The 25494-nt window shown below is 37.0% G+C and overlaps 3 protein-coding genes across 6 annotated transcripts in view; 1 reads left to right on the forward strand and 2 right to left on the reverse strand.

The window, feature by feature from the left end:
• The window catches only part of sit (stuck in traffic), an 88325-nt gene extending 80994 nt beyond the window's left edge, over nt 1–7331 (forward strand). For all 3 annotated transcript variants that reach the window (XM_012298940.2, XM_076529987.1, XM_003700472.3), the window contains exons 2-6: nt 1169–1276; nt 3369–3640; nt 3710–3893; nt 4727–4842; nt 5353–7331. In XM_012298940.2, coding sequence (XP_012154330.1) covers nt 1180–1276; nt 3369–3640; nt 3710–3893; nt 4727–4842; nt 5353–5592 — 909 coding nt within the window. In that variant the 5' untranslated portion in view covers nt 1169–1179 and the 3' untranslated portion in view covers nt 5593–7331. The remainder of the gene's footprint in view (nt 1–1168; nt 1277–3368; nt 3641–3709; nt 3894–4726; nt 4843–5352) is intronic.
• Nucleotides 7332–8198: 867 nt separating this feature from the next.
• bond (elongation of very long chain fatty acid james bond protein) lies at nt 8199–16168 on the reverse strand. 2 transcript variants are annotated; one of them, XM_076529994.1, is made up of 7 exons: nt 16007–16168; nt 15205–15271; nt 14751–14941; nt 13811–13903; nt 13676–13732; nt 12110–12352; nt 8199–12036 (listed from the first exon to the last, which is right to left on the reverse strand). In XM_076529994.1, exons 2-7 carry the CDS (start codon nt 15263–15265, stop codon nt 11878–11880), a joined length of 804 nt encoding a protein of 267 aa, XP_076386109.1. In that variant the 5' UTR covers nt 15266–15271; nt 16007–16168; the 3' UTR covers nt 8199–11877. The 2 variants fall into 2 exon arrangements, with proteins under 2 accessions (XP_076386109.1, XP_076386110.1); XM_076529995.1 differs by having other exon boundaries at nt 15205–15283.
• A 706-nt stretch (nt 16169–16874) lies between these two features.
• On the reverse strand, nt 16875–24386 carry LOC100877574 (very long chain fatty acid elongase 7). The gene is made up of 5 exons (XM_003700471.3): nt 24015–24386; nt 23525–23715; nt 23379–23459; nt 23128–23311; nt 16875–21575 (listed from the first exon to the last, which is right to left on the reverse strand). Exons 1-5 carry the CDS (start codon nt 24073–24075, stop codon nt 21253–21255), a joined length of 840 nt encoding a protein of 279 aa, XP_003700519.2. The 5' UTR covers nt 24076–24386; the 3' UTR covers nt 16875–21252.
• Nucleotides 24387–25494: the final 1108 nt, after the last annotated feature.

A 25494-nucleotide genomic window follows, 5' to 3' on the forward strand; every position in this document is an offset into this window, starting at 1 on the left:
TCCTTTTCACAGTACTTGAAGTATGCAATAGTCGAAGGCTCTAAGCTATCAATAAAATTAACGTAAACGCAATCGGTAATAAAATGATCGAACTTTACTGCCGCTGATGATTTATCGGAAACCGTGTCCTTGGCAAAATCTTTGATTTTATGGGGGTTTGTCTCGAGAGTGGTTTTACGAGTGCTCGTAAACTTAAACAGTTGCTTAAACCAAGCGAATTATCCTATCTCGAAAATTATTTCTGAATTGCAGCAAAACATCTGACACAGTAACAGACCCTTTCTCTGCAAGACCATCTCAAGAAAAAACAAAGGTGTTCAAATACTTGGGTCTTAAAAATAAAACGATCGAAAGTATAGTTTAGACGACCTTGTTCCTGTTTCGCTCGTAATAACAGTCTCTAAATTCAGTGTTCGCGAAAATCGGTAAGAAGGGTGCAATAAAAACTGACAAGCTTCTTTTTTTCTGTAACATTGCCATTGGGAAAGTAACTCGTAAATGCTGTAATTACAGTGTGTGAAATCGAGTACACCACGGTTTTCCCCTCTCCCTTTTTCTTCCGTTTTTGTTCGAAATCGGAACCGGTTGACACGCAGATTTCAAGAGGGAATGGATTTGAGCAATCGGTCGATCCTGGACCTTGCGCAACCGAATGCCACACAACGAAACTAATCAGTCGAGGAAACTCTGATCGACGTTTCCATTAAACATTATTCCTGTCATTGTCTACGTTTCACTTCATTAACATTTTTTATTGACAACTTTATGGAAGATGAGTTCGTGGTTCAAGAGAAAGATGTGTGATGCCACATGTGATACCATCAGATGGGGGTCAAAATGCTAAATTTATCTAACGACAAGATTTATATGCACAATTATTGCATATTTGACGACAAATTGTAGATGGAAGCTGTAGGTTCACTTATTTGAAGATTTATCAATTTATTATTACTTAACAATTTATTATAACAGAAATTGTTTTTGATAGTCAATTGCTACTCCTTTTTAAAAGAAAGAGGTTATAGCATTATCTATGAGAGTGGACTAGCTGAAAATAAGTTTGATCAGTTTTGAAAATATGAGTTACAAATCTAACAAAATTATGTGATGTTATGTCATCTCCATCGTTCCATCATAATAAATGATACACTATTTCTGATTGTTCTAGTTGCGTTTCCAATGAACATGAATAGTACACCGCCAATCGACAGGATGTCGAACATCTACAACAACTCGATGGTTCGATTCTACAATCTAGTGTTCCATGACTTATCCGGTAAATCCTTCTCTGACAAATTATTAGATCATTACAGAAGTTCCTACCACTACAAGATCTTCACAGTATATATATATCAAGAAAATTGTTAACCAATGTAATACACATGTTGATCAAGAATGAAATAGATAGAGAAGAAGTAGTAGTTAAGAAGTAATTTGAAGAAAAATGAGTATGCACCATGTGAGATGATCTAATGTGTGATGATTTAGCACATATAACGCGTGACTATAACACGTGTGACAAAGTAACACGTGAACATTTAACAAGTAGCAATTTAATATGTAACTATACCATGTGTGAAGATACATCGTGCCATGTGACATGTAGTTTAAGTAGATCATGAGTGTATTACGCGTAGAGGACTATTATGTGATTAGTCTACACGTGGTAATCTGAAATGTAGCAATTTAACACGTGACTATGTTACGCGTTGTGGAAATCTGTCGCGTGATTATTCTTCGCGTGGTGTTTTGACTAATAGTGATCTGATGCGTGACTATACCACGCGTGGAGGTTCAGCGCGTGACTATACCATGTGTGGAGATACAACGCGTGACTATATCACGCGTGGAGATACAGAGCGTGACTATATTATGCGTGGAGATCCAGCGCGTAGTAATTCCACGCGTGGTAATCTGACACGTGGGGATATAACGCGTGACTATACCACGCGTGGAGAATCAGCGCGTGACTATACCACGCGTGGAAATCCAACGCATGGCTATACCACGCGTGGAGATCCAACGCGTAGTTATTCCACGCGTGGTAATCTGACACGTGGGGATATAACGCGTGAATATACCACGCGTGGAGATTCAGCGCGTGACTATACCACGCGTGGAGATACAGCGCGTGACTATACCACGCGTGGAGATATGGTGTGTCACTATACCACGCATGGAGCTCCAGTGCGTGGTTATTCTACGCGTGGTAATCTGACACGTAGGGATCTAATGCGTGACTTCACCACGCATGGAGATTCAGCGCGTGACTATACCACGCGTGGAGATCCAACGCATGACTATACCGCGCGTGAAAATCCAGCGCGTGATTATTCTACGCGTGGTAATCTGACACGTTGGGATCTAACGCGTGACTACACCACGCGTGGAGATTCAGCGCGTGACTATACCACGCGTGGAGATCCAACGCATGACTATACCGCGCGTGAAAATCCAGCGCGTGATTATTCTACGCGTGGTAATCTGACACGTAGGGATCTAACGCGTGACTACACCACGCGTGGAGATTCAGCGCGTGACTATACCACGCGTGGAGATCCAACGCATGACTATACCGCGCGTGACAATCCAGCGCGTGATTATTCTACGCGTGGTAATCTGACACGTAGGGATCTAACGCGTGACTATACCAAGCGTGGAAATTCAGCGCTTGACTATACCACTCGTGGAGATCCAACGCATGACTATACCGCGCGTGAAAATCCAGCGCGTGATTATTCTACGCGTGGTAATCTGACACGTAGGGATCTAACGCGTGACTATACCAAGCGTGGAGATTCAGCGCGTGACTATACCACGCGTGGAGATCCAACGCATAACTATCCCACGCGTGGAGATCCAACGCATGACTATCCCACGCGTGAATATACAGTGCGTGACTATACCACACGTGGAAATCCAGCGCGTGGAGATGAAACGCATGACTATACCATGCGTGAAGATCCACGACGTGATTATTCCATGCATCATAATTTGATTCACATTGATTTAAAACGTGGAGTTCCATCGCGTGGTTATTCCACTCATGATCCTGGCATCACTCTACCGTGTGATTATATCACGCACGCAAATTTGTCGCGTGAACATTTCCGTAGTAATTCAATGCGTAACTGTATCATCCGTCCACACGAGCTGGTGTTACGCTATTACCATACACACGGTAATCCAACAAGTTCTCCACACATGGTAACCCGACACATATGACACTAGTACGCGTGGCGATGTAACAGGTGGTCATATACCGTATCTATTTCCAATGCAAGCAATTTGAAAAGTGGCGCGAACTTCTGCAATGATCTAATACTAGTCCATCTTCCTTTTATATGAAAACGAAGTTAATTTTATAGATCCTAGGACGAAAGACTGGTTCCTCATAACATCGCCAGTACCTGGTGCCAGTATTCTAATCGGCTATTTGTATTTCGTTCTGTCATGGGGTCCCAGGCATATGGAGCACAGGAAAGCATACCAGCTAAAGAACACTCTAGTCATCTACAACTTCCTTCAAGTTCTGCTTAGCTGTTGGCTCTTCTACGAGGGTCTGGACGCCGCCTGGCTTCGAAAGTACAGCTGGAAATGTCAGTCAGTCGACTATTCCTATTCACCGGAAGCTCTCAGGGTACTGCTATTTCTTGTTCCTTCGTTTCTATTTCCTGTTAAGGCAGATTTCAAGATATGTACTCTTTAGATCGCCAGAGGGGTATACATTTACTTCTTGGCTAAGATATCGGAACTCCTGGACACGGTGTTCTTCGTTCTGCGGAAGAAGGAGAATCAAATCACGTTTTTGCATCTGTATCATCATACTGTGATGCCGATGGTCTCATGGGGGGCCACCAAGTACTATCCTGGGGGACATGGTACTTTCATAGGTATGGTTTTATTCGTACAAATAATTGAGAATGCAAATCTTTTTTTTTTAATGTTGGAATATTACTGGGCTGTGGTACCCTCAGATGTGAGGTACCTGCTGTTATTCGTACAAATAATTGAAGTTAGATGATGCAAATCTTTTTTTTTAATGTCGAAACATTACTGGGCTGTGGTTCCCTCAGATGTGGGATACGTTAGACATCTCTCATATCTGGCTTTGAGTTGGGGATGAAGGTTAGGCCGTTAGACCACCTTCATATGAACAGTTTGCTACCACCTAAGAATGCAAATCTACTGAATGTTTAATATTTTATTAAAATATTAAAGATGGCAAGAATTGGAATTTTTTATCTTCATTAATCTCCTCATGCATGAGAGTTTAAACTACAAAAGAAAATACTAAAATCCTTCTTTCATTAGTTTGTTGACTGAATCCTTGTTTCATTAACTACTTCTCCATGTATGGAGGTGCAATATATTTAACTTGACACGTTGTTTAACTTGATCGAAAATTATTTCATGTTCTTGCGAGAGGATCATTGCTCATCAGTAGACTGCAGCTGTTTGATGATGATATATGAAGGTCTAGGAAGTATTTATACTATAATCACGTGGTCTAAATCATGTATTAATCATGTGGTCTTAATCAAGTATAAATCATGTGGTCTGTGACATAGGCTACAGGTTTCAGGATTTATGTTTAACCAGCAAACTTTCATGTATCATAAATGCATGAACATCTGTAGTATACTAATAAGCAGATTGTTATATAGTATTCTATTGAATGTAGGTCTTCGATTTTTATAGAAATTGTATGGTCGTTGTGTTGCAGGTGTTATTAATAGCTTCGTCCACATCATTATGTACACGTACTACTTGCTGGCAGCTTTAGTACCTCAATATCAGAAGTACCTGTGGTGGAAGAAATACATCACAACTCTTCAAATGGTAACACACTATTATATTTTAAGCTCATGTTGATATGTAGCATACACATCATTTCAGCTTGTAAATTATCTCACTAGAAAACTATATGTAGAAATCTGTATGTATTGTGCTATGAATCATTTCAAAATTATTTTCTCAAACAGTATCAAAGACTGATTGAAATTAAACTTGATGGATGTTAGTAGTGATAGAGAAAAATATGACAGAAAATGAATAACATCAGAAAGTAGGTCTTCATGAACAAATTTTTAAAGATAATTCTGTGTTGAAGAAAATAAAAAAAAACTCTATCACAAGAATTTTAAGACAATCTGCAAAATTGAAATGTCCTTATCTTAAGACGTCTCCAAAATTGAATTGTCCTCATCTTAAAATGTTTTCAAAATTAAATTACCCAAAATCTGTTACATGTCGTCAAAACTTGAACATCATTAAGCTATGATCAATCATTTCGATACAATTAAAAATTAAAGTATACGAAAATAATTATTATTCTTTCTCTGTCAACAGGGACAATTCTGCTTGGCCTTCTTACACAGCTGTCAACTGCTCATCTACGACTGCGATTATCCAAAGTGGTCTTTGATCTTGATTCTACCAAACGCAATGTTCTTCTACTTCCTGTTCGCCGATTTCTACAACCACGCGTACAGCAGCGGCAAGAGGACGAAATCGATCGAACAGAAGAATGGAACCGAGAAGAAAATGGTTAATGGAAATATGCAGAATGGAAAAGGAAAGACGGACTAGTCTGAAAGCGTTGATTCTCCGTGTAATATATTGTGGTTAATTAATGATTACACGAAGTTCTTGGTGATCGTGTGTTCGACTTGTGCGGTGGAGACAGTTTGAAGGACATTTTCGTTTTGGGGAAATCAAATGTGAGCGTGGTTGGATTTTTTCTTTAGGGGAAATGGAATCTCTAGGTGTTAGGTTTAGAGAAAATTGATTTGTGGAGACTTTGGAGATGGTAGTTTTGAAGTGGGGGAAATTCGGAATATGGGAAGAGTAAATATTGAAATTTGAGAATTTGAGAAATTGGGAATTTTAGAATTGGGGAGCTTTGGAATTGAGGAATTTTGGAATTAGGAAATTTGGAATTGGGGGATTTTGGAATGGGGGGATTTTGGAATTGGAAGTTTTGGAATTAGGGAGCTTTGGAATTAGGAAGCTTTGGAATTGGGGAATTTTGGAATTGGAAAGCTTTGGAATTGGGGAATTTTGGAATTGGGAGCATTGGAATTGGGGACCTTTGGAATTGGGGAGCTTTGGAATTGGGGAGCTTTGGAATTGGGGAATTTTGGAATTGGGAGCTTTGGAATTGGGGAATTTTGGAATTGGGGAGCTTTGGAATTCGGAAGCTTTGGAATTGGGGAATTTTGGAATTGGGAGCTTTGGAATTGGGGAGCTTTGGAATTGGGGAGCTTTGGAATTGGGGAGCTTTGGAATTGGGAAACTTTGGAATTGGGGAATTTTGGAATTGGGGAGCTTTGGAATTGGGGAGCTTTAGAATTGGGGAGCTTTGGAATTGGGGAGCTTTGGAATTGGGGAGCTTTGGAATTGGGGAGCATTGGAATTGGGGAGCTTTGGAATTGGGGGATTTTGGAATTGGGAAACTTTGGAATTGGGGAATTTTGGAATTGGGGAGCTTTGGAATTGGGAAGCCCTGGAATTGGGGAGCTTTGGAATTGGGAAGCTTTGGAATTGGTGAATTTTGGAATTGGGGAGCTTTGGAATTGGGAAGCCCTGGAATTGGGGAGCTTTGGAATTGGGAAGCTTTGGAATTGGTGAATTTTGGAATTGGGGAGCTTTGAAATTGGGGAATTGTGGAATTTGGAATTTTTGAGCTTTGAATTCAAAAATACTAAAAATTCAGAAATCTAAAGATTTAGAAACATAGAAGATTGTAAATAATAACCTGAGGTACCATTTTCCCCATAAAAGTTTATCAACACTCATCGTATGCTTACAGCGATAAGTCACGAAAATCAATTATGTGATCAGAACCGCAGGTCGATGCTTTGACTGTAACTGTCAATTGTCTAGCTGTTTAAGGACTGTAATTAAGAATGAAAAGCACCCTAAGAAGTTAATAGAATCTGAAACGTGCGTGTGAACTTTATTCGCGTATTTTATGGCATAGAGTAGTAATAATTTGATAAATAGTTTATAAATATATTTCGTTTTTGTACATCGTTTTAAGACGAACTGTCGCAGTTTTCATTTTTTTATTTCTTTTAAGCGAGTGTAGATAAAATGGAAGTCGTGTTATAAGGTTGCAAGATGAATAAATAGAGAGATCAAGAATTTTAGATATTTTAACGAAATTTGAGTTGTAAATTTTCGGAGAGTTAATTTTTGAGTGTTTGCTCTTCCATAAGATGGAAATTGTTGCGGTAAATTTATTGAAGTATGCGTTGGAAATTATTGTAAATATTCTCGCGTTATGGGACTGAGTCCGATTAGACAATAAAGAAGTTTAAAATTAATTTAAGTTTCTTTTGAAACCTTCAACCTTCTATGAGGAATAGTTTATATTTAATATTGATTAATAATTATTTAACGTTGATTAATAATTATTAAATTAATTTGAAATTATTAGGTACAAAATTGAATCAACTTTCAAGAACATTAATAAGAGACTGTTAAAAATTATTAATTACAACTACATAGTTACAGCTACATACTTAAAGAAAAATGTCTTGTATCGCATAAAATGTATATGTAATTTGTTATGCAATTTACTGGATCAATTAAGAAAATTCGATTCAAGAACCAGGAAAAAATTGACTCAAGAATAATCCTTTTTAACTATTTCTCTCCCATACAGTAAAAGTTGTATCCGATCAGACTAATAATTATCAAATAGAAAGTTATCGTTTCTTATAATCACGCAATACAGTTCTAAACTTTCTTTTACCTATGCAGAGTACTTGTTTCTAGTGAAACTCCTTCGACCACCTGTAGGCGGCCATGGCAAAAAGTAAGTCTTATCTAAAGTTAAATTACTAAGAAATATTAGACTTGTTCAGGAAACGTCTATCGTTAAAGGAACTTGTGATAGTACAACGGAGCCATAGTATGGAGATGTCATGCAACAGGTGGCGATATAACAAACCAGAATATAAAAGAATATTACATATGAATGTAATGCAATACGTGACGATCTGAATCAGGTGACGATTGAATCAGTGGTGATTCAATAATTAGTGATTTAAAGCATTGTATATAATTTCACGAGTGGTGATTTAGCGAGTGGTGCTCTAACGCAGTGCAATTTCATATTACTATGAATTTCGGTTTTAAACTACACATGCAAAAAATAAAAAGTGAGTAAAGAAATGGGGTAAAGACGCTTCAATAAATAAATGTTCCGTTTATTTACATATCTTGATCGAACAGTGTATTATTTTCGCGTGATATTTATAAATATACAAAACGTCACGGTCGAAAATATAGTACAGTTCAGGCGTCACAAGATGAGGGCTCATTTTGTGGCGAACAGTGCACAATTCGCTTTAACCCCTTGTCCTACAATTTTATAGGCAGCTGCGTCATTCACAGTCAGCTAATTACTGCTAGAAGATTAAGTAAAGAAATTTAAGACGTTCAGCACATTTTGCATTCAGTAATCTTTGATTATACGGTTTATAACCAAAATTCAATTGCAGTTAAAAGACATATGTGAACTGTAGTGTGCGTCACGAGTGTGACACGATATTGTAGGACGAGGGGTTAACATTCGTTCAATCGTTTTTCGAAACATTTCATTTGTAACCTCCTTCCTGAGGTATTGACCCTTCTATATCGCCATCATATTACCACTTCTCAGAATAAATATAACTTCTACGCGCTACATATATAAAAATAAGGTAATAACAATATACAAATTTACATGTGGACAATCGTCCAAGCGATTAAATTTGACGATCACGCTTTTCCCATTCAAAAATTTAATTTGTTCCACTGTTTTGTGCAATTTTTAAGATCTCTCATTCATGAAGGTTCTCGTTTAAGTTGAACATTTCGATTATTTAATTACTATCAGAAATCGCAAAAATAATTGAAGGAAACTTATATGAACGAACATTTAGTGGCAACACAAAAATTCTGAAATCACATATGCTTTTGTCAGTGAAAATTTGTTCAAGCGAAACTCTGACATTGCTCCAAACTTAAAAATTACAAATACTTCTTCTAAGTACCTAAAATATATTAACCAAGAGTTTATGTGAATATGTAAAACATTTGAGCAATTTATACTACCCTCAAATTTTACATAACAAAATAACATTCATTTCATAAACCTATCTATAATGTTGAGAGACTCAGTCTCTCTAAAAATCTTGTTTATTTACAAAAAATAAATTAACTGTCACTTAAGTTATTCGTGATTTAAGACAGTTGTGAGAAATTTGTCTTGAACAGAAACTAGTTATAGTTGTAAAAAGACAAGCTTGAAATATGGCAGAACTAATGAAAGTTTTAGTAGCTTCCTGAAGAGGTAGGACGGTACTAAGATTCTGTCTTTTGTTCAGTAATGGCATACTCCTTTTAACGAATTTAGACTAATTGATGTTCGTACTACAAACACTTACATTTATGGTATTTTCACAAGGAAAAAAAATGTGGAACCAACACGAATAATATTCTGTGTTTATAGTTGTTGATTAGTGCCTTAATTGCTCTGATTGGTCCTTGAGTTTATATGTAGTATCAAAGTCGTAAAACTTGTTCAAACAAAAACGTGGAAATAGTAAAAATTTTGAAGAACACAGAAATACTGAAGAATATTGTAGAAGTCCTCGTGTACATAGTATCTCTAACAAGAAAGGTCAAGAAAATATCTGACCATTCCATGGTACAAACAGCGCAGAAACCTGAATACCATCAAACTCGCAGAACTCGTTACACACAAAATCGTGGAAGCAGTAGAAATACCGAAGAACGTCATACAAATACTGAAGAGTATTGCAGAAACTTTGAAGAGCACTAAACCTCTGAAGAGCACTAAAGAAACTTTGAAGAGCATTACTGAAATTCTGGAGCGAGTACGCAAGGGTAATTGAACGCGGTCGAAAAAGCTTTACCGTTTAGAAGTTTATCGCTCGAATCACGTGGCAACGTCCGAGAGCAGACATTTCGTTTCTCTTGCCTTTTATTTTTCGCTCGCAGCCACTGCGTTCGTAGCCTCGAGCGATTTGGGCCTGGTCAAGACATCTTTTTCGTTCTTCTTTTTCTACCGTTTCACGGTATCGCTCTTCGAATAACCGGTGGACCCATTGACCCACATTTCGAAAGACCCCGTTAACTCCCCAGATTTCGAGTTCACCTGGTGAGTCTCCCTCGAAGTTGAAACTTGATCTTTTCCTAATTGGGTCGATCAGCTTGTTTCCATAACACGTTCTTCGAGCCGATCCTTTTGTTTCTTACTTTGATTTCCGGTTGCGCGTGCCACTTTTCGCTTCGTGGGATTCTTATTTGGAGCCTGGTGCACGGACTTGGTTGCAGCTGTGAGACTACGGTTTTGGATTTGGGAATTTGGGAGGGTGGGGATTTGAGGGGACGGAAATTTGAGAAATTGGGTGATTTGAAAATTTAGGGAATTTTGGGATTTTGGAATTTGGAAGTTTCGGGATTCGGAAATCTAGGAATTTGAGGATCTAGGGATTTGGGGATCTATGGATTTGGGGATCAAGGAATTTGGGGATTTAGGGATTTGGGGATTTGGGGATTTAGGGATTTGGGGATTTGGGGATTTGGGGATTTAGGTATTTAGGGATTTAGGGATTTAGGGATTTGGGGATTTAGGGATTTGGGGATTTAGGGATTTGAGGATCAAGAGATTTGGGGATCTAGGGATTTGGGGATTTAGGGATTTGGGGATTTAGGGATTTGGGGATTTAGGGATTTGGGGATTTAGGGACTTGGGGATTTAGAAATTTTGGAGATCAATAGATTTGGGGATCTAGAGATTTGGGGATCTAGAGATTTGGGGATCTAGGGATTTGGGGATTTAGGGATTTGGGGATCTAGAGATTTGAGGATCTAGAGATTTGGGGATTTAGGGATTTGGGGATCAAGGAATTTTGGGGATTTAGGGATTTGGGGATCAAGAGATTTGGGAATCTAGGGATTTGAGGATTTAGGGATTTGAGGATTTAGGGATTTGGGGATTTAGGGATTTGGAGATCAAGAGATTTGGGAATCTAGAGATTTGAGGATCTAGGGATTTGGAATTTTAGGGTCTTCAAAATTTAGGAATTTGGCAATTTTGAGATCTGGAAATCTAGGGATTCGGAAATTTGGGAATTTGGAAATTTGTGAAATTCTGTCAATTAGATAACGCGATCACGTGACAAATTCTCCAACTTAAGAATCTGATCACATAATTGAAAAAACACAAAGGTCAGCTAAACATGGTGAGGATCACTCCGTAATTTGATATAAGTTCATGAAACACCACTTGATCATATCTGAACGTAAAATAAGTAATAGTTATTTCGCGCCATCTTGAAGTTCACATCCTTTGTAAGATTATCCAAACTGTAGACGTTACAATTGAGTTCTTGAAGGTTGATCTGGAAGAACTGCTTCTAGATCCACTTCACATGTTCTGTAACATGTACTTCATACGTTCTGCAGAAGGTTATTGTTACTAACTCCACTGATCATGAGATTCAATTGGTTTGTGCTGTCTTTTTATAAAATAGTATGATCTGTCGACAGCGATGTCTTCTTCAAAAAATATATTGTAAGTAGTATGTCTTCAAGAAATGTGCCTTCCTTCGATATGATACTAGTATCACGATGTTATCAGTTATCTGACAGAATGGAGTCTAATCTGATGAATCATATATAGTTAGATTCTTAATCTGTATTGACACCTTAATTTTAAGACCTTAAAGCCAACAGATAGATTCACCAGATTAAAAGTCTCTATCGATGACTGATTAAATTCGAAAACTTCAAAGAGAACTTCGTGATTTTAGCTTCCGAAGTTCAATCGAGCTTCAGCGACAGAAGTGTCGAATATTAAACTTCCTTCTTGCTGTACGCCTTTCGGTAAAAGTCACTGAACAAATAAATAAAAATCACCACATTGGCCATGAAGAAATAGGTGATCGCCCTCGGTAATTTACAATCCATCGCCAGAATCATCAGCAGGTATCCAAGCATGAGAGCAAACTGTGTCTAATAAAAAAAACATAAAGAAAGATTAGGGTGGATCATCGAAATTTCGTGTTTATTAAAGTATCGTGCTGACCAGTTGCATCGCGGTCATGTACTTCTTCCACCACAGGTACTTCCGATAATTTGGTCCGAGAGCCGCGATCAGGTAATACGTGTACATGACGATGTGCACGATGCTGTTTAGGAACGCGATCATGGCACCCTGTTCGTCGGGCAGGAACTTGAGGTAGCACCACGAGAACACCGATGTCATGGTGTGGTGGTAGACGTGCAGGAAGGTCACCTGATTCTGCTTCTTGCGGAGGACGAAGAACACCTTGAAGAACAAATGTCGAAATAATTGCGATTGACCTCGTTTGGCAATCAAATTTTCCTGGTAGTTGCAGTGCTGACTGACAACTTCTATAAACATATTGGCCAATTGTTAAAAGTCAACAAGCTTGAAATGTGACGGAATGGAGCTGCTGTTGTATTACAATACAAAATTGTATAACCTTTGATTTTATGGTAGAGTCTCGCTATATGGCCCTAGTCAAAATATACACAATACAATATATACAAATATACATTAACAGATTCAATTACAACGTTAAGACGAATAAAAAAAAAGTTGATATGTTGGGCACATTTTGTATTCAAGGAACTTCAAGCAGATTATACTTTGAATTAAATACGAAATTCAATCGAAGTGTAAATATGAGACGAAGTGTGAATATGATGTGTTATGCTTTAGGTACAATATGGTACAAAATGTATATATGCTATATATATATATATATATGTATACAGGGTGTCTCGATTTGATTGTAGCGTGAATATGAGTTTGATGTGTTTGGCTGCAGTGTGCGTCATGTGTGCGTCATGAGTGCGTCACGATGTAGTAAGACATAGGGTGAAGGTTCGTATGGTACAAAATGTATGTATAATGTATACATATGTACATATACAGGGTGTCTCGATTCGATTGTAGTGTGAATATGAGTTTGAAGTGTTTGGCTGCAGTGTGCGTCATGTGTGCGTCATGAGTGCGTCACGATGTAGTAAAACATAGGGTGAAGGTTCGTATGGTACAAAATGTATGTATGATGTATACATATGTACATATACAGGGTGTCTCGATTCGATTGTAGCGTGAATATGAGTTTGATGTGTTTGGCTGCAGTGTGCGTCATGTGTGCGTCATGAGTGCGTCACGATGTAGTAAGACATAGGGTGAAGGTTCGTATGGTACAAAATGTATGTATGATGTATACATATGTACATATACAGGGTGTCTCGATTCGATTGTAGTGTGAATATGAGTTTGAAGTGTTTAGCTGCAGTGTGCGTCATGTGTGCGTCATGAGTGCGTCACGATGTAGTAAGACATAGGGTGAAGGTTCGTATGGTACAAAATGTATGTATAATGTATACATATGTACATATACAGGGTGTCTCGATTCGATTGTAGTGTGAATATGAGTTTGAAGTGTTTGGCTACAGTGTGCGTCATGTGTGCGTCATGAGTGCGTCACGATGTAGTAAGACATAGAGTGAAGTTTCGTATGGTATAAAATGTATGTATGATGTATACATATGTACATATACAGGGTGTCTCACAACTGGTGTTGTATGAAATATACTTTGAAGCGTAACTCACCGTATCGAGAAGTTCGATGATCTTTCCGACGAAGTACCACCATCCCAATTTTGCAAACTGTTTAACACAAAATAAGAATAGTATTATTGATTCTACTTGACTCAGATTTAAATTATGATTTAATTGTCAACTTACTGCGGTTTGTATCAATATATCTTTGGGATCTCGACTCGCACTGTTGCATTTCGATGGGACCAGCATATATTTCACACCAGGGTTTAGTAGTGGCTAAAAGTTAACAAAATTCCAAAGAATTATTGTTTTTCTCAAGAATTATTTAACTTGATTGAGCTATCACATACAGTTTAATGAAAATAAATGCTAACTAATGAAATTAAGTATGTCAAGGTAGCGTACTGTATCAATGAACGTCGATTCGATAAAATTTGCAATTTTACTGGTTTTGAAATGTTATTACAAAAGAGGTCAATATTCAACGTTGTGACATTGCACAGTTTACTGAAATTTGATATAGAAATATCAATATAACGAGAGCTGTTTTATTGATATAACTGCTTAACGAGTTGATATAACAAACCTGATGAGTTGAAAAATTATTTTACCATATAGAGATGGAAATTAAATTACTGTGCAAAAATGTAGTATTAGGGCAAAGTACCACGTTCACTATAGTGATATAGTGTGGTAAATAAAATCGTTACTCTTTTAACAAGGTTAAAGTTAAGTAAGTTATGTAAGTAAGTTAAGTAAGTTAAGTAAAGTAAGTTCAGTAAAGTAAGTTAAGTAAAGTAAGTTCAGTAAGTTAAGTTAATTAAGTAGGTTTAGTGAGTTAAGTAAGTTAAGTAAGTAAGTTAAGTAAAGTAAGTTAGTTAAGTAGGTTAAGTAAGTTAAGTAAGTGAAGCAAGTCAAGTCAAGTAAGTAAGTTAAATAAGTGAAGTAACTTAAGTAAGTTAAGTAAGTTAAATAAGTTAAGTAAGTTAAGTAAGTTAAGTAAGTTAAGTTAAGTAAGTTAAATAAGTGAAGTAACTTAAGTAAGTTAAGTTAAGTAAGTGAAATAAGTAAGCAAATGAAGTAAGAAAGTAACTTAAACTAAAAAATAATCTTGATTCAATACCATAACACTCAACCAAAGACTGAAGAGAACAACAAACGCATTATAAGCGATCAGCAAAGGATTCAATTGCATGGCCGGCCTCTTTTCCATCATCTTCGGTCCAACTTTCAAAACGAACGCCAAGTACGTTCCCACGATGCACAGCATGGGTCCAGGTGACCCCATCATTGGCCACGAATCCAGCATAATTTCTATAAAACCATGTCCGCTCTTACTTACGTCAGCAAACTCGACAAAAATTCTGCTAAATGAATTTTCCACGGATCCTCAAAAGAACCGTGCATAATATCCGATAACGAAGCAAAAATTTTTAGAATACGCAACAAATGCTGATACTTTTTCGTTTTTGAACAAAATTTGCATAAATTATCATTGAACGTGCTTTGAATTTAGTGGAAGATTTCTTTTTGTACCCATGCAAATTAGAAGGTCGCTCATTTTTTCACGCAATTACCTCTTTTTACTTCTGTTAATTCGTTGTAGTTGCTCACCACCAGCCGCATTATGTTCGACATCTTGACCTGAAATGTGTACTGTGATACAAAAGGAGTCTTAAATTAATTTCGTGGCAAATGCAATTTTGTAAAATGCAATGGATGCTCTTTTCTTATCCGACATTCAGTTAAATTAAAATTAAAATATACTTTACACAAAATAATCGGTTTTATTTTCATTTCATCTGCTATTAAAATTCTGTGATCTGTGATGCTTTCTAGGGGTTCTTTCTTGCTATCCGAGGTTCTAGATATTTTAGAATTATTGTATGTCAGTAGATAGCAAAAATAGGGCAGAAAGGGGAATTTTGATTTTATGTTACTACCCCTACGTTGAGATAGGGGGTTGAAACTTGATGTGAGATTAATTTAGATATGCTACATAATGACTTATTGAAAGTTTCATTTAGCTGAAGAGTACACTTGATCACATTATTCAGGTACACTCTGTGGGAACTTAAACATCTAGGACCTTGTAAAGCTAAAAACTTGAGAATTCCAAAATTTAGATATCCAACAATTAAATGTATAAATTACAAATAACTAAGTGCATACACAGTTACTAGTAAGTTATAGTTTTATATATAATAGTACAATAGTTTTCATTTTAATCTGCTATAACAAGTGCCCTTTATCAAGTCCATTTCCCCACTGCACATTTCAATAATTAAACCGTAAGCAATACCACAGAGTAGGTCACCTCCTGCCAGCTAATTTATAATTATATATCCTAAAAATCTTGAGAATATATTTTCCAATCACCTTAGTTACTGAAGCAATATAAACAGTTCCGCCAAGCAATTTGAAGTCCTCGATGCACCTTCCGTTTGTTGATAAAGTCGAAGGGCGAAGAGGAGATGATGAGCGAGAAACTGCGAACCAAAAACTGATCAGTCGACGACGTAAGCAGCCACGAAGAGGACCACAACCTCATTTTTCTTTACCTGCCCCACCACATGCTCCCGACATACTGTAAAATCATAACTTCCGTTGCTCGAATGGGAGGTTGTTCAGTGAAAGAGGCAGGGATGAAGTTGCTGGACTAGGTTGTCGCCGACATAACAGTTGACCTATTGATCGACTTTTTTGCTTAAATAAAAAATTATCGTACGATGTGCTGAATAATTATAACGCGAAACGCTAGTATTTTACTGGTAATCTTTACTAATATATTTTTTGTCTTCGTGTAAATCACTGTACACGCGTTCACATTGCATCTACATTACAGTACATTACATATTTTTTGTACGAGTAATTTGCTTAACTGCATTAAGTATTTGATGTAACACTAAACCTACATGTTTGCAATGCACTTACTCTGAAATTAAAAGTGAAGTTACAAAATAAATAGACAAATTGTAAAACATAAATTAATATACATATCATTCACCTTCATGAAACTTAGCAGAGATTCTAAGGAAATTGTCTTGATAAATTTTGTAAGATAAAAACTAGTAACAGGGTCATTTGACATTTTTGGTAGTTTCAGTATTAATAAGGAAGTGTTTAATGAAGAGGCTTTTTGGAAGAATAATGGGAGTTGAAATTTTTTGACAAACTGAACTTGGAACCATTGATGATTTATTTAGAGAAGTACATTCAATTTTGCATTAAAAATGTAATATTACAAGAAAGTAGTAAATGCATGAGGTCAAAGTAGTAGCTGATTATTTGGTGTATCTTATTGCAATTCAAGCAATACAAAATTTTTTAAATATTTCTTCATCCACACTGTCTCATCCATATTTCCTTCAATATCCTTCAAAATTCCCCAAATCTTCTGTACCTTCATAAATAAATATTACCGTTCCTAGTAAACTATAAACTATCGAGTAAAAGATAAATTTGAGTTCAAAGCAGAATTCTCGGATTTGCGTCAATGTTAGCTCCGCTGTTTGATCGAAGACGATTCGATGCAAATATTGAATATTAGTAATAATCTGTAAATTATAAGATTTCGTTTAGAGACGAGTTTAACACAGGTCAAACAATGTTCTTACGTTGGAATTTGTTCCCTCTATTAATCGTCTCTTTGTTCCGGTCAAATAAAGCGTTCGTAAATTTCGCAAATATTCTCATTGTGAGAACACGTCTTTGTGATTCTATCGTTAAATCGTTGACTTCGTTGTAAATTCGGGATGACGTCAAAAATGATCTCTTGTACAAGGTTCTGATCTTAAATAGTCCGACACTTTTCAAACAAACAAGAGTCAAAATATTTCTGGTTTTCATCAGATCCGACAGAGTATAAATTATAAGTCGAGGATCTGAATGTATATTGAGGCGTCTAAAACAGGCCACAGACCTGTTCCTAATCGACGAGTAACTTAAAGAATTAATATACTCGTAAAACAAAATTTCTTTAATTACAATCGTGATCGGTTGCGGCCATTAATTACAATCCGCATCATGCATGCACACATACGTACACATGTATACATACGCGTATATTCAGAGATCAATCGTGTGTTTAATGCACAAAACAGAGCAGCCTTTATCTAGTACATTTGTAAGTGGAACGAACGATAGTTAACTGTATTCAGATTTTATTATTAGAAACCGTACAGTCGTAAAGTAATTTTTAAGTTAACAAAATATTAGCTGCACACCGGTTGTAAATCACTCAGACTTCTTCGACGTTGTTCACGATGGCAGTTTTAACAGCCTTTGTGAACTTGTGCTACAAGTTCTATTCAACTTCAAGCTTCACGTCTGAAGTTACACCGAAGTTAATTATAACTTGAGTTTTTATTTAAAAATTCTCTGGTACATTAAATTTCAATTGTAAATTTTCTAGATTCAAGGTTTTCATTTTCTAGGTTTCTGGGTTTTTAATGTTAGAAAAATATCTGTACGGTATTTCGCATATTTACAATTTCCAACGAAACAGGTTATAGGTAAAATTGAAGGAGCTGGAAATGGGGTCAAAACGGGTCGACTCTATGCAATGAGACGTTTTGTTTCCTCTGCTTACATCCTAGAGTTTTTGCGGCGCTGAGTTTTTGCAAACGTTCATAAAATTTTACCGTCAAGTTCAATGCGAAATTGAGATGCAGCTATGAAATCGTAAATTCTTCATATCGCAAGGTCCTTTTTCAGTGAGATGAAGAGGTCCCAATTCAGAAGATGATTTAGATATGTTGCGTTGATTATATTTTACAGATTCCTAGGAAATGTTTCGAGTGGTAACGGAACTTTTGGGTCAGTCACTTTCTAATGTAACACGTCAGTGATACGCGCTTTGAAACACATGTACATTATGTTAACTATTTTACGAGGAGTAATCGGGTGATGAAGTCATTCGTGCAATAAAATTAGGTCAGATTATAAATTCATATAATTTTCAAGTATTTTTAAAGAACTGAAGCGGTGTAGATATTTCTGAAGATGTTATATTTTATCATTATAACATATTCATATGTTGTCAACATTTAATAGCAACATTATATGTTGTTAACGTATGATCAGGTGAGAAAATAATGAAATGTGGAACTGTTACTTAAATTCTTACACATCTAGTTATATCACTGTTCTTAAATTTCCAAAATGTAGCTCCTCAATTACGCAGAAATTAATATTGTTGAACATAATTTCGAGGTCACAGGAAGAAACACGAAATTTAGACATCCGATCGTGTAACGGCACCTGCTGTTAAGCTGTCTTCTTGTATATGTGTGCTTTTTTCATGTTTCTTTTGTGTACACCATTTTGCCTTTCGCTTGGGCCATCCGCTAACGTTCTAAAAAAAGTAGGTCGATTTTTTCGAATAGCTCGTCCTCGCTCTTGTTCCTTATCAAATTTTTGTATTTCCTGAAATAGGTTAAGGTGCGGTATAAAACGAAGCGAAGAATGCCTCGATGTTAACCCTTGTACGGCAGAGTGAATCAATTGAGGACTGGTGAAATGTGCAATGGTATTTGAAGATTAGTATTCTTTAACGAAAGTTATATTTTTTGAAAGATGTCGGTTTGAGTAAAATTCTAAAATTATATTTATTGTCTTGGTGGTCGAAATGTTTAAGGGTCGAAATTTTATTTTTCAACTATAAACAATTTCATTTATCGTAGTCAAGGAAGTCTCTGAAAAAATACTAACAGATGTATAAAACTATCATACAATTAGGTCTGAAAGTATATTACAAATAAGTTTGGTTAAGTGTGAAGGTTAAATGTTAAGTGTTAACCTCTTCCAATAATGCATTTATTGTTCCATAATTTTGAACAGAATATCACTTATTGATCTCAAATTAATGGTCATCATTAATTTATTCATTTCAGAGAATTTTCAAATAATAAAGTAATATAGCGCATGAAGAATGCATGTTTTCCTAAACAAAATGGCGATATAGTTCTCACTATCGAACTTATACAAGACTTAAGATTTGACATTAATCTTAATGCCAGATTCGTTCGATAAAAAAAATAAAATGGTGATTAAACTCGACTGTCATTTTCACTCGTCTGTCAAATATTTATGACATTCACATTTAACCCTTTGCACTCGAAGATAATTTTACTGTTTGTAAACAGCAACTTTAAAATATTAATTAAAATCTTATATGACTTCTTTTGAAGTTATTATTTCTCTACTAATAATTTCCATTATTGTCTATTTCACTATGTTTATACATCACATAAGCACTATTATAGAATTAATTAAATAATGCTTCTTTTAAATTATTGCATTAAATCGAATGGCGCCTAAGAGGCGCCTCTCGCTCGCAAAGGGATAATAAACTTGTATATTGTCAGACAAATAAGCTTGCAAAACTTATAGCAAGTTAATAAACTTGTTGTACAGTAATTTTCAAGTATTAATCGTTTATTTTACAATAGTAAATGTACAATTAATTTTTGTAGCGTATTTTAAAGTACTCTCTCAAATATAACTTCAGTAGGTTATATTCAAGTATAAAGATAAAATTAGAGTTGTAATTTCTATGTGATCTCACGGATATTAAAATGTTAGGTGCATGGAGAAACTTTCTTTCATATTACTTTTCTCCCTTAAGAAGAATAGCTTCGCACTATACCATCCATGATTTCATGTTCAAAACTAGATAGCCTATGTGGTCATATTACACAAAACTTTCATTTAAAATCGTGAAAAAAGTTGTCATCCAAAACTGAGAAATGAAGCATCTCATAAACCTTCAAAATAGTACCTTTCCTTAAGGAGAATATCTACCAACTTCTGTTTGGTGTAAAGCTATTACTTTTACATTTTTAAGTTAGTTCATTAAGTAAGTTCATTAAGTAAGTTCATGAAGTAAGTTCATTGAGTAAGTTCATAAAGTAAGTTCATTAGGCAAGTTCATTAAGTAAGTTCATTAAGTAAGTTCATTAAGTAAGTTCATTAAGCAAGTTCATTAAGTAAGTTTATGAAGTAAGTTCATGAAGTAAGTTAATGAAGTAAGTTCATGAAGTAAGTTCATTGAGTAAGTTCATGAAGTAAGTTCATTAGGCAAGTTCATTAAGTAAGCTCATGAAGTAAGTTCATGAAGTAAGTTAATGAAGTAAGTTCATGAAGTAAGTTCATTAAGTAAGTTCATGAAGTAAGTTCATTGAGTAAGTTCATGAAGTAAGTTCATTAGGCAAGTTCATTAACTAAGTTCATTAAGCAAGTTCATTAAGTAAGCTCATGAAATAAGTTCATGAAGTAAGTTAATGAAGTAAGTTCATGAAGTAAGTTCATTAAGTAAGTTCATGAAGTAAGTTCATTGAGTAAGTTCATGAAGTAAGTTCATTAGGCAAGTTCGTTAAGTAAGTTCATGAAGTAAGTTCATTAAGTAAGCTCATGAAGTAAGTTCATTAAGTAAGTTCATGAAGTAAGTTCATTAAGCAAGTTCATTAAGTAAGTTCATTAAGTAAGTTCAAAATCTTAAGCGTAGTCTGAAATGATGATGAAACGCGCTACATTTTGCGAAAAGTAGAAACGGAATGACTCAAAGATGAACTAGGGATCGTTATTCGCGCTGAACCAAGACTTACAACACTATCTTAAAACGTTTATTGGCTCTTCAATTTCCCGTTCGGGACCTCCGGCGAGACACCGTTCTGCGCGACCTTCGGCTTCCTGATGTACGCTTTGTAATAGAAGTCCCCGAACAATATGATCATGAAGACGTTCTGAGGGATCATCACCGCAGCCGTCCATTTTGGAAAACCGCAGTCCTCGGTCCAGGCTAGTAACACGAAGTGCAGCAGGAGCACACAGAACTGAGTGAGTTGCAACTGTGTTACGTATTTTTTCCACCAGGGTTTATATAATCGCAGCGAGGTCGCTAGATAGTAACTGTACATCACTATGTGGACGAAGCTGTTCACTGTACCTGTAAACGGAAACTTTTATAATTGACGGAATATTCAAAATTAATTAATTGGGTAAAAAGTTGATTTTGTCAGGAGGTGATGTTCGACATATAAGGAGATATTATGTCAATGATTATTTTTCGTTGATAGGTGGCTTTTGAGAGTGTATGCATTGAATTAGCGTTGGATTAGCATACGTTAGACAGTCACGTGGTTTATTGTTACTTTTAGATGATCCGGTAGGTAGAATGAACATTACATGATAGATTATTACGCGTTACATCGCGCCACGTTCTTATGTAGATCCTCATGTGTTAGATCGTCATGTGTTACATCGGCACAGACCACATTTGCGCAGTATTTCCACGCATGGTATTTGCTACGCATTGAATTTTCCACGCTTGGTATTTGCTACGCGTCGTATTTTCATGTGTCGTAGTTCCACGCGTGGTATTTGCTATGCGTGGTAAATCTACGCGTCATAATTCTACGCGCCGTAGTTCCACGCGCCATAATCCCACACGTCGTACTTCCACGCGTGGTATTTGCTACGCACCGTACTTCCACGCGTGGTATTTGCTACGCACCGTACTTCCACGCGTTGTAGTTTCACGCGTCGTATTTCCATGCGTGGTATTTGCTACGCGTCGTAATTCCACGCGTGGTATTTGCTACGCGTCGTAATTCCACGCGTGGTATTTGCTACGCGTCGTAGTTCCACGCGTGGTATATGCTACGTGCCGTAATTCCACGCGTGATATTTGTTACGCGCCGCAGATCCATGCGTTATAGTGCCACGTGCTGTAGTTCCACGCGTCGTATTTCTACGCGTGGTATTTGCTACGTGTCGTAATTCCACGCGTGATATTTATTACGCGCCGTAGATCCACGCGTTATAGTTCCACGTGCCTTAGTTCCACGCGTCGAATTTCCACGCGTGGTATTTGCTACGCGCCGTAATTCCACGCGCCGTAATTCCACGCGTGATATTTGTTACGCGCCGTGGATCCACGCGTTATAGTGCCACGTGCTGTAGTTCCACGCGTCGAATTTCCACGCGTGGTATTTGCTACGCGCCGTAATTCCACGCGCCGTAGTTCCACGTGCCGTAATTCCACGCGTTGTACTTCCACGCGTAGTATTCCCTACGCACCGTAGTACCATGCGCTGTAGTTTCATGCGTCATAGTTCCACGTGTCGTACTTCCACGTGCCGTACTTCCACGTGCCGTACTTCCACGCATGGTATTTGCTAGGCGTCGTAGTTTCACACGCTGTACCTATATGCGTCGTATTGCTGCGCGTAATTTTTCACGCGTCGTAGTTCCACTCGTTATATTGCCACGCGTCATATTTCCATCCATCGTATTTCCACGCGCTATATTTACACTCTTTACATTATCAAACGCCATTTTTCCACGCATCGTGTAATCCACTCCATATCGTCACGTGTCCTACCGTCACGCGTCCTAATATCACGCATCTTATTTAGGTGCACATTTTCCTTATATCGCCACGTATTCCGTTTAACGTATGCCTCCAACTTAACAGTACCAGAACCCTATTTTCTTACCTAAAAATGTGATATGACCTCCAGCAAGAAATTTAGTGGCCGCCCAAGTACCGAAAGCCATCCCTGTATGGTGATACACATGAAGGAACGACACCTGGTTGTGCTTCTTCCGCAGAATGAAGAAAATAGTATCAAGGAGGTCGAAAAGCTTCACCATAAAGTACATCCATACGACCCTGGCTATCTATGTTTCGCATACTGCGTTACTATCTGTTTCACGTTAAATTATTGTTGGGTTATTATTTATTTACCTCGAGTGCTCTCGGATTGTATGAATAATCAACTGGCTCGCAGACGAAACTGTAGTGGCCCAGCCAAGCCAGCTGCAGTGCCTACAATTTCAAATATTTCGTTAGTGTTATAAGGAGAGTCTGAATTGAAATGGATGTGAATTTACCTTATAGAATACGTATGTACATATTACTATCTGCATCGCATTGTATGCCTGTACGACTCTGTCTAAGTTGAAGGGTTTTCTTCTCGCCATGATGCTGGGGCCCAGATCTTGCACGAAGTACAGGTAAAATCCTAGGATGCCCAGGCAGACCCATGGTGATCCGATCAAGAAGAAATCCTGGGTCCTAGGATCTTTTTCAAGGCGAAAGGCGATTACTCGTTTGTTCTAGTTTAGTGTTCGTTAAGTCTAAGTTAGTTAGTTAATGTTCACTGCCATTATTTTTCTCATATCACTCACAGAAATGACACAGTCAAATACACTAACTCAGTAACTAGGCAACTAAGTTAAACGAAGGTAAACTATGGAAGATATCAAGCTCACACTCGTTTTAATTTCATCAAAAATAATTTGTACATCTCGACTTCCTAATTGGCGTCAACTTCCTAACTCGGTTCCGATCAAACTCCGGTATTTCTCAAATAAAAAGTACCTGCCAGTTCCTCGTTGATGTAGCGATATCCGTGATATATACGTCGTATCAACGTCGTCATATTTGCTGGAGCAGAAGATCAATAGAGTCGTTGCCTTCGAATCGTCATACGATCGTGATTCCACTTGGCAAATGTCTCCTCTTCGAGCGCAAACGTATTCTTAAAAACTCCCCGGGAGACAACTACCTTCGAAACATTCGTTCGAACCACGGTTGTCATCAACGCTGCACGCGAACGAATAAATAAGTAAACAAATTGCTGGCACCGTTCGATTTTCCCGTGGCCCTAAGATCCGCAGACCGACCAGTTTGACGGACCTGTACTTCGACACAACCTTCAAGAAACAACAAGAAAGACTGATAGAATTCATTTCCCCCGTCAAACAACATGTCCGTTGCGACTCATTGTATTTTAATTAATACGATATGAAGTATCCGATCGTCCCCCGATGGGATTCGATACACCATCTAACATCTTTGACCCTTATCATGAAGAAATATGCATACGACCTTAAACGGGGACCTGTATCGTATCTATGGGACATCTTTGTGCTCCGAGTGGTTCGTCAGTTTAGTGTGGTATGCTAATTGTGGATAAATATCGTTTTGGAGGACTTTTATTTACTCTTGTTCTTTGGGAGAATGGGTAAAGGCTGAAGAAGATTCAGATATGTGTAAGAATTATTATATTTTGTTTGCTAGAGTGATGGGAGCTACGGTAGAATTGTTAATTACTTATAAGTTAATTTGCATTATTTTTAAGTTTATAATTTTTGGGTTTTCAGATGTTTAAATCTTGGATTTTCCCGATTTCTTCATTTCTAAGTTTACGAATTTTGCAATTTATAAAGCATTAAATCTTTAAATTTGTTTATTTACAAATGCCTAAATCACCCAATTACTCAATTTCCTAATTCCCTAGATTCCCAAATAAATTCCCTAGATCTCCTAGACTTCCTAGATTCCCAAATAGAATCCTTAGATTCCCTATATTTCTTAGATTTCCAAATCCTTAGAATCTCAAATCTCTACAATCCCAAATTTCTAGAATTGCAAATCTCTAGAATCCCAAATCCCTAGAAGCCCAAGTCCCTAGAGTTCCAAATCTCTAGAATCCCCAAATTCCTAGAGCCCCAAATCCTTAGATTCCAATTCCCTAGAATTCCAAATATCTAGAATTCCCAAATTCCTAGAACCTCAAATCCCTAGATTCCACAAATCCCTAGAATCTCCAAATTCCTAGAATCCCCAAATTCCTAGAATTCCAAATCCCTAGAATTCCAAATCCCTAGAATTCCAAATCCCTAGTATCCCAAATCCCTAGAATTCCAAATCTCTAGAATCCCAAAACCCTAGAATCCCCAAATTCCTAGAGCCCCAAATCCCTAGATTCCAATTCCCTAGAATTCCAAATCCCTAGAATTCCCAAATTCCTAGAATCCCCAAATTCCTAGAGCCCTAAATCCCTAGATTCCAATTC

This window comes from Megachile rotundata, chromosome 1 (assembly GCF_050947335.1).
Source record: "Megachile rotundata isolate GNS110a chromosome 1, iyMegRotu1, whole genome shotgun sequence".
NCBI lineage: Eukaryota > Metazoa > Arthropoda > Insecta > Hymenoptera > Megachilidae > Megachile > Megachile rotundata.

Bases quoted from the DNA above. Each gene is read 5' to 3' on its own strand.
- LOC100877574 (XM_003700471.3), bottom strand. From the start codon at position 24,075: ATGACGACGTTGATACGACGTATATATCACGGATATCGCTACATCAAC. The intron at 23,716-24,014 runs GTACTTTTTATT...GCCTTGAAAAAG, and splicing joins CATCAACGAGGAACTGGCAG to ATCCTAGGACCCAGGATTTC. The intron at 23,460-23,524 runs GTAAATTCACAT...TTGAAATTGTAG, and splicing joins GTACATACGTATTCTATAAG to GCACTGCAGCTGGCTTGGCT.
- bond (XM_076529994.1), bottom strand. From the start codon at position 15,265: ATGTCGAACATAATGCGGCTGGTGGTGAGCAACTACAACGAATTAACA. The intron at 13,733-13,810 runs GTAAGTTGACAA...TGTGTTAAACAG, and splicing joins ATATATTGATACAAACCGCA to TTTGCAAAATTGGGATGGTG. The intron at 12,353-13,675 runs GTGAGTTACGCT...TTGTTCTTCAAG, and splicing joins TCATCGAACTTCTCGATACG to GTGTTCTTCGTCCTCCGCAA.